General features: G+C 33.2%; 1 protein-coding gene across 1 annotated transcript in view; it reads right to left on the bottom strand.

The window, feature by feature from the left end:
• Window positions 1–10,175, bottom strand: part of RANBP17 (RAN binding protein 17) — a 499,911-nt gene that overhangs the window by 311,885 nt on the left and 177,851 nt on the right. The window contains exon 14 of the mRNA XM_006884340.1: window positions 5,352–5,487. Within this exon, the coding sequence (XP_006884402.1) occupies window positions 5,352–5,487 (136 nt within the window). The remainder of the gene's footprint in view (window positions 1–5,351; window positions 5,488–10,175) is intronic.

The following is a 10,175-nucleotide window of genomic DNA, read 5'->3' as shown; positions in this document are numbered from 1 at the left end:
ATATGGGACTTATATCCAGAATTTATAAAATACTGGAGCACCACAACAAGATAAAGGTAAATAATACAGTAGAAAAATGGGCACAGGATATGAACAGACACTTCACCAAAGAAGACATTGATGCCTAACAAGTACATGAAGAAATGTTCAAAATCCCTAGCTCAAAGAGAGATGCAAATCAAAACAACCAGGAGATATCATCTCACCCCAGTCAGAATAGCAAAATTTAACAGAACAGCAAACAACAAATGCTGGTGAGGTCATGGAGAAACTGGAACCCTTATTCACTGTTGGTGGAAGTGTAAAATGGTGCAACCACTGTAGAAGTCTGTATGGCGCTTTCTCAAAAAGTTCCAAATAGAGATATGATTTGACCCAGCAATTCCACTACTGGGAATATACCCCAAAGAGACCATAACTGGCATCCAAGCAGATATATGCATACCCATGTTTATTTTGGCTTTGTTCACAATAGCAAAGAGCTGGAAACAACCTAAGTGCCCATCAACAAATGAATGGACAGAGAAGCTGTGGTATATTCACACAATGGAATACTACGCTGCATTGAAATACAAGGAACTCATGCAATATTATTCAAAATGGGTGACCCTGGAGGACATGATGCTGAGTGAAATATCTCAGTCACAAAAGGACAAATACTGCATGGTGCCACTACTGTAAAATAGGATTGATATCGGGGCTAGGGGAGACGGAGAAAGATGCATTCAATATCTACTCTGCATTGAAATGGATGAGGGAGAAAACTGTTTAAAAGGGATATGTGATTAGGTATTTTTGTCATGACAGAAGTCCAGAGCGAAGGTTGCATAATGGAGTGGACCTGCAGGAGGGTTTGTAAAGCAATGAAAGAATTTCTAGGGGGGAGGGTTGGTAGGGGAGAAAAGTGCAAAAATGAATGAACGGAAACCCAGTCTCTGTAAATTTTCATTGAAACTAATAATAATTTTTTTTAAAAAAGACCTTTTGCTATAATGCAGCACCACGCGACTTTTATAGATGTTTGTTTGTAAACGTCCTACTTTATTCCACTGGCGTAACTGTCCATCTTGCACTACTGCCACACTGTCTTAATTATCATGTCTTGACGTCTGATAATCTAAATATTCCAATTTTGGTTTTGTTCCTCAAAATTATTTCAATAATATTTCCTTACACATCTTCCATTAGATTAACTCCTATACATTTTATGGTTATTTTCTCCCCTTATACTATTGTAGATGATATTATAACAAATTTTAATTTCTCAACCAAATGCGAAAATATTTTTAAATATGTCAACATATACAAATATGAACTTATAAGAGCTATACTGTTAAAATTTGTATTTTGGAGTCAAAGAGTATATGCATTTTAACTTTTTCTGGGTCTAGAAAAAGAAATTATTCTAGAAAACAATCATTTTTTAATGTGGGGTTTTTTTTCTCCCCAATTTAGATTCTACTAGAAATATAGATGTCTTGGAAAAAGTACTTTCAGGGCAATTATTAGAAGCAAACATGGTGAGGCTTCATCTCACATGCTTTAGACTTGATTGCAAAAGGATGGCACTTGAAAAAGGACCTTACACTTAGACTGGGAGGATGGCATAGGACTGGGCAAGATTTCGATCCATCGGCTGTCTGTAAGGTCACTACGAGTCAAAATAGAACAGTACCTAACAATCGCTCTTTCACATCCTCACCAGTAAATCAATTTATCAGCTGTAATTTCTTCCTGGTAGTATTATATGGTTACCTGTGGTGTTAATTTAAAAGTTGGTTTTTCTCGCCTTTACATTAGTATCTGCCAGTCTCTATTTACCTAAACTCCCGACATAGGCTCTTGCATCAACAGCTGTGTGTACACACACGTACACACACACAGACACACACACAGACACACACACAGACACACACACACACACACACACACAGCTAGAACTGGCCACAGTTAAAAGATTTTGCTTGCTTGAGGATTGAAAGAATCCTGTAACTCCTCTGAGCCAAATTTTGGATTTAGAGCTTTTTATGCATTATTAAAAAACAAAACAAAACAAAAAATCAACCTCCCACTTTCCTTATGTCATACAGACAATCCCTTGCTTTGACATTTAATGGAGACCTGGTGACATACAGGTTAAAGCATTTGGCTACTAGCTGAAAAGGTGAAGGTTCAAACACACTCACTGTTCCAATGTAGAAAAATATCAGCAGCCTACTTGTAAGAAGCAGTATTGCAATCACAAAGGCATATGGTTCAAATTCACTATCTGCTCCATGGCAGAAAGATGGGTAATCTTCTCCTGTGTGAATAACCTCTCAAAACTCACCAGAGGATCAGCTATAGGTCACCACACAACACCACCACCTCTGTCCTATAAATTGGTGTAAGAAAGTATGTGCAATGTTAGCAGTAGATAAATATCTCATTGCTATTTTTCTTTCTTACTGCTAGGACATACTTCTATTCCATAGAAGGGCTTTTCAGTATTTTCATCTTTGTCCTTGAGAACGAATTTCTATAAATTACATTCTGTTGTGGATACAGGGGTTTCCCCCCAACCTGTGTAATAATGTAATTTTTATTCAAAACTGATAAACATTTCATTCAAGTCAACACCATTTTCAGACTCAAGAGCAAATGTTTCATTACCAGAAAATACTATACATGAGAGCTAGGCCCAATATCTACAGAACGTACATTCATTCAAGAGTTATCTAGCAGATACACAAAAAAAGCAGTATGGCTTGCACGTGGAGGTGGTAATAAACACCATAGAAGGAGCTCAATCAGAAGTACAGGCTATACTTATTTTGGTAATAAATGAGCAGAGTGTAATGTAATAAATGGCAAAATAGAAAGCATAAGGATACTACAGAATAGAAGAAAAAGAAATCTCTCCAAACTTTGAAGATCAAGAAGAGTGTCATAGAAGACAGGATGTCTAATATCAAAGATAAGTATGGTAGCAGAATAAGGCAGAAAGGGGTTAGCAGGATTTAGGGAAAAACAGATTCCTGCACAAAGAGAACAGTTTACACATCTAGACTTGATAGAGAACAAACTGTCCAACAAAGTATAAATACTTAAGTATACATAAAGCGTGGAGTACAAAGTATGGAACAATGAGACAGGAACATATGCTAAAAAACAGAATGGGAAGAACCTTATAGGTCATGTTCTATATGAGACAATTAAATAATACTTAGTATTTAGCACAGTTCCAGGTACAAAATGAATGCTAACTGTTAAACTTGATAGTCACTAAGTAAAACTTTATTTATGTATGAATATCAAATTTGCTCTTTCTTTTTAGTCCCAAGTTGGAATGTCACAATACACTCATGAAAATAAAAATTAATTTAGTTTTCCTTCGTTTCAGTTTGGTTGTTGGTTTTGGGTTGGTTTTTTTTTTTCCTTGCCACAAAGACAGATTACTTTCTAAATATGTTAGCTACTCTGTTCTTTTATCTGTAAACTGGAAATATCAATTTTTCTGACTTGTTGTAAGAGTGAAAAGTTCCTAGAAGAATGCTGGACACTATAATAAAGACTCAATCACCAAACACACACAAAACGGTTTCTTTTAAGGTAAATGAGCAGACTAGCCAGAGAAATAAAAGATGGGAAGATTTAGCTTGATTTGCTGCTATGTTATACAAATTCTATAGAAATAAAGTTAACTTAGGACTGAATTTCCTTTGCAATAGTTAAGATGAACACACCAAAAACCAACAGTTATAATAAAATAATCAAGACCAGTCAGAAAATGATTTTGATAAATATATAAGCTAACTAAAAAAAAAAGTGAAAAACTCATCTCCCATAATGCACTTCTTTACCACAAATCTCTTACAAGTTAAAGTTATCTCAAACAAAGAGGAAATATCTGGTGTGAAAAACAATGTATACCGACTTTGTAAGTAAACCAGTATAAAATAAAAATTTTATATGTAAAAAAGAATAGTTATGCATTTCTAAAAAATTATGAAAAAGAATTTCCAAATCCAATATCCTTAAACTCATCTTATTTTGCATCTCTTTCCAACGATGATAAACAAAATAATTTGAAGGGTTTTTTTAAATTTAATATTATAGTACTCTGATTTAAGATCCAGACCAAATATGTATTGAATTAGCATTGTTATCAACTTTTGTAAAAGCAAAATAACAAACACTTTGGGTACATTTAAAACAAAGCAATTTATCATAATTCATTTATACCTAACCTTTGAGTAACACAGGATTTAAAGGGGCAACCTACATGAATTTCATGCCATTAACATTCTATCTGATACTAATGTACTTATAACCTCAAAAATTTATTTCTAACTAAATTTTTTTTCCAATATCCTTACTTATTGGAAGCTAAATTCTAGGAAAGTTTTATTTATACTAATTCTAAATTTCAATTATGTATCACAATACATTTGACAAAGGAAGCATCAAACTATTACTTTATTAAAGAGTAAAAAAGTAATCTACAATAAAATAAAAATTCTTAGGAAAATAAAAGCATTTTGATAATAGTATACAATTATAATAAAAAAGCTGTAAATGAATTAAAAATAAAGTTAAAATTTCTAGGTAAAAGATCAATTCATGTCATGAAAAGCTTCACTTAGAATTTTCAAGTAAAAAATATTTCAACAATCCTAAACCAAACTTCAAATCCAAACAAGGTATGTTTGTCCTTACTTAGGACTTCTTATCAGAGAAGGTTTTGGAAACACTAATGCAGGAAGAAGGAAAAAAATCTCTTCTAGAGCTTATTCAGAATTGCAAGTGCTACTATCTGCTTATAACTCACACAAACGTTCTCAATAAACCCTCATGGTGCTTCAAGATCAATTAATGTAAGCTTGCCAGTGGTGTAAAGTTCTCCATTACACAAGGATTATTATCTAAAATAAGGTGATTTAACTGTAGCCTCTGAATGATGTATCTAGTTCTACTAGTTATTTCCATTTATTATGTAAAATAGACAAATAATGAGCAAACAAAAAGCACTCATGACTACTTAAGATATAAATCTTATGTTCTCCATCATGAAAAACAAAGGGATAAGTAAACAAATGCAGTAAGGTGTTTAAATGAATCTTAATTCTTTAATGACTATTCATATAAATACCTCTCCTCCAATTAATCCTTAACGAAAATGATAAGCACAGGCATAAAATTTCACATCACCTTCAGTATCATTCTATCAACTGATTTTAACTGATCATATTAAATTTCTTATATAAAAATTTCCAAAATACATCATTCAGCTTAAGGATATTAAATGTGCATATTTTCCTTCATCTCCAATAAAATTTATTTTCTTTTTTTAACCTCTATTAAAAACCTACCTTTGAGGTTCTTTGAAGTTGATCACCAACATATGTTTTACGAAACTGATCCAAGAACCACAGAATTGCAAGTTCTATTTTCTCATTAGAACACTGAGGCAAGCCGGTATCCATTAAAGATATAAGCTGAAAAACTCTTTGCATGAAGGAAAAAGACAGCTTCAGTAAAAATCTTTAAAAAGATATTAAAATACTTACTATCAATGTAATATATAATTGATGAAAAAGGTGACAAAATTAAAAAATATAAAAAGAAAATATATTTTAATCATCTGAAATCCTATCACTAAGAAGTAAATACAATGGTCTATTCCCTTCAAAATATATTTTTGTATATATGTGTATACACACACACAGATGACACATTAAAGTATATATTTTACTACAGAAATCTCTAGTACACATATATAATACTTACAAGTATACATTACTAAATATCTATGTGTATTTGTATACACATATCTATTTATAGTAAAGGAAGATGAATGAATGTATTGTTTTGTGTTTTTTTCCACTTAATTTACATTTTTAATAATTAAACATTTTAGAACCACTTACTGGTAAATGGAAAAAGCATTAAGAGGTATAACTATCAGGTACTATCACTGTTTTAAAAAGCAATAAAATATTTATTTGAAACAAAATCACAAGATTATCAAAACAAAAATCAAGTATTTTTAATACTAATATATAATTATCAAAAAGGACAAAAAAGTGGAAGCTAAAACTAGAGAAAAAACATAACTGAATTTAATGAAAAGTTTGGTATGTAGAGCTTTTTAAGAAAGATATTCTTCAACCTTACCTATTTTTTTGTTCTTTGAAAGAAAATTTTATTTTAATTCTGAGTTTAAAGAAAGTTTATAGATAAATGGAATTTTACATTTCCTCCCCTCAGTTAATTTTCTTTTTTTGTTAAAAAACATATGTATTCATTGTTTCACAATTTCCTCCCTTGCCTCCCCCAGTCCTCTTTGCAATGTACCTCTTAATTCTGGGCTGTTGTCTTTCATATAATGCCTAATCATATATTACTTGTAAATAGTTCTCTCCCTCATCTGATCCAATACACTGGTCATTATTCACTATATTCTTATCCTCCTTCTGACCCTCTATGTCAGTCTTGCTTCATAAAAGTGGTGTTATGCATTATTTGTCCTTTTCAGACTGAGACATTTCACTCAGCATAATTTCCTCCAGAGTCATCTATGCTGTGTAATGTTTTACAAATCCATTATTTTTCAATGCTGTATAGTATTCCATTGTGTGAATATACCATAGTTTTTCTATTTGTTAATGTTGCGTTGTTTCCATTTCTTTGTTTTTGTAAATAATGCAGCAATAAACATAGATATGAATACAGCTGTTTGGAAGGTGGCTCTGGAATATTTAGGGTATATTCCCAGCCATGCAATTGTTGGATCTAATGATATTTGTATTTCCAACCTTTTTTCCCCCTACTAGTTTATTTACAAAACTCAAATACATACTCACACCATACACAAAAATCAAGAGACCTGGGAGTAAAGTCCAAAATCATAACATTCATAAGTGACAAACTGGGATCCAGCTTCTAAGTGCTGTTGTTGATGATTGCCGTGAAGTCAAGCATGACTCATAGCAACTTTCCATAACTGTCATCATTTCACCAAGTTCAGAGAGTTTCCAGAAGCATGTGTTCAAGAAGTGCTAGTCCAAAATATTTCCAACTTTTTGAGAAATAGCCAAACCACCTTCCATAGGGGATGAACCAATATTATGAAGGTTTTTCTATTTACCTAATCTTAAGCATGTTTTTCTATGAATGGCTACCAAGTGCCCGGTGCTAACAAAATCAATGCATCTTGATATACAGGTGTTAAGATACACATCCAGCATCAGTCACATCACAACCTCTCCCCAGACTAACCACATCATTTCTTTCTTATACAGTGTATACACAAGAACACATAATGAATATCTCTGAGAGTTTATGTGATTTTGGAGAGATTTTTTAAAATCCATATACAGGCAAATATGACTATTATTTTCCCTGACCTTTTAAACACAGAGTACTACATTACATGTATCTTTCTAAAGGCAGCTTTTTCATTTAACAATAGATTTGAGAGTTCTTTCCATGTGAGAAATTAAAAATTTCCCCATTCTTATCTGCTGCTACTTAACATTCCATGATATGAAGACATCATAACTTTCTAAGATATTCTACTAACATACACTAATTATGCTTATTATTTTACCTTAAGATTAACAATCCTATGCATTATTTCATACATATATTTATAATAAGTATTTCTAAAAGTCAAACTATTAGCTCAATCAAAAATATTAAACTCACTGCCACTGAGTCAGAACCATCTTATAGCTGGCCATCCAGTGGGTGCTCTGAAGTTAGAAAATGCACAGGAGGAGAAATACCATCTTTCTTCCAAGAAGCCACTGGTGGATAAGAACCACCGGAAAGATACCACCTCTGTGTTACCAATTTAAGTCCCAACAGACTACACCAACAAAGCTCCCTACAACTTCAGAGTGCATATGTTCATATAATAGCTGTTATGAAATTACATATGAACATAACCTGTTATTTCCTTTCAAAGAGGTCAAGTCAGTTGATGCTCTAGATACATGTAGATGTCATAGAATGGCATAAATCTAATCATTCCTGGAAATCTAAAACCCTGCATCTCAGTAGTTTTAATTTATAGCTGAGCATAAAATATACCCATTTCTTAAAAGCTATCTGTAAGTCGCTTTTTTACAAAATGGTTTTCATATCTTTTGTCATTTTTTAGGATTAGGATGTCTTTTTGATTGTTGGTTTCCAAAAATTCTTTATCCCTGGGCCTAAATGGGCTATAATTACATTTCCTCTTTCTTCATTTGCTTCTTTGATTATGGTATTTTGGACTTTTTTGTTGTTGTTGTTGTTGTTACATGAAGTTTCTATTATTTTCCAAATGCAGAAAATGTTACAAATATTTTCTTTTGTGGACTTTTACATAATAGCAAGCTCTTCCATTGAATCTACAGTATCTGTGTTTCATTTTTTCACATTTACCTCTGTTATATCTAACCATATCTTGATACAGTGTTGGTGGTTGTAACATGCCATCAAGTACAACTCATAGTGATCTTATGAACAACAGATCTGAACTCTGTTCTATCCTATGTCATCCCTATCTCTGATATTCTGGAATCTGTTGCTTCAGTCACTGAAGCATCTCGTTGAGAGTCTTTCCCTCTTCTCTTGACCTTCCACCTTTCTATACATAATGTTCATTTCCTACAAATGGCCTCTCCTAACCGCATATTCAAAGTATGAGAGGAAGCTTGCCATTATTGTTACTCTGGTTGCACTGTATCCAGGATGGAAACAAAGTCAACATTATCCTCCCATCACAAGGTTAGTTGCTTTAACACCACTTCTTTCCTAAAAAGTCCATCTTCTGCTTGACATTTAAATATAGCTATTGTTGTATAAATTAGGTTCACTTACACATTTGATTTTTTACTGGATTATCCATTCTATTTTACTGATTTGTCTTTCTTAATAATATTTCTAGTTAATTATTTCTTCATATTCCAAAATCATTTTCAAAGTATTTTCAAATTTAAAAATAATTTAAATTTTAAATGGTTACATAATCTCAAGACTTTAAAATTTGCTTGCTGCAGAAGACCAAAGACTGGAGACTTCCACACACATTATATCTCAATATCAAGAAAATAAAGTCTTTGCCACTGGTAAGATAAAAAGAGTATAGGGAGTCACTGTATTAAAAGGAATTGGCGGACACAGAAGAATTTCATGAAACAAATGAGCAAGAGCCTGTGGTGATGCAGGAAGAAGTTCAAGCTGCTCTGTAGAAATTGGCAAAAAACAAGGTCCCAGGAATAGATAGTATACAGTTCAACAAACAGATGCTGCCCTAGATGTGCTCACCAAGTTGTGCCAAGAAATCTGGAGGACAAACCACCTGGTCAACTGACTCAAAGAGATCTATATTTGTTCCCATTCAAAAAAAAGGTGCTCTGAAGGAGTGTGGAAATTCTTGAACAAGATAATTAATATCACATGCAAGCAAGAATCTGCTAAACATTATCCAAAATCGACTGGAAAAGCACATCAACAGAGAACTGCCAAAAGTGCAGACTAGGTTTAGAAGAGGGTGTGGTACTATGGATACTATAGCTAAAGTTAGATGGATCTTAGCTGAAAGCAGAGAATACCAGAGGAATGTCTATCTGTATTTCATTGACTATGCAAAGGCATTTGACTGTGTGGACCACAACAAACTTCAAGTAACTCTAAGAAGAATGGGAATCCCAGAACACTTGTCAGAACAGAGTAAGGAAAACAATTCATGGTTCAAAATTGGGAAGGGTATACACTAGGGGCATTTCTTATCTTCATACCTTTTCAATCTATATGCAGAACAGGTTATCCAGGAGATTGGGCTCTATGAGGAGAAATGTGGCATCAGGATTGGAAGAAGACTTATCAACAATCTGCGTTATGCAGATGACACAACCCTGCTTGTTGAAAACTGAGGAGGACCTGAAGTGCTTACTGCAAAAGGAACAGGAATACAGCCTTCAATATGGATTGAACCTAAGTATCAAGAAAGTAAAGATTCTTCCCACTGGGCCAATTGGCACCATTGTGAAGGATGGTGAAGAGACTGCGAATGTAAACAACTTTAGTTTGCTTGGCTCCACAATCAACACTCTTGGCACCAGCAGCCAGGAAATGAAAAGACACAGTGCACTGGGAAAGTCTGCTGTAAGAGATTGCAATAAAAGTACTGAAGAACAATGATG

Source organism: Elephantulus edwardii, unplaced genomic scaffold (genome assembly GCF_000299155.1).
Source record: "Elephantulus edwardii isolate Elephantulus edwardi_28Jun2011 unplaced genomic scaffold, EleEdw1.0 scaffold00033, whole genome shotgun sequence".
Taxonomy (NCBI): domain Eukaryota; kingdom Metazoa; phylum Chordata; class Mammalia; order Macroscelidea; family Macroscelididae; genus Elephantulus; species Elephantulus edwardii.
The sequence above is the reverse complement of the archived record's forward strand: the minus strand, read 5'-3'. Positions and strand labels throughout refer to the sequence as shown.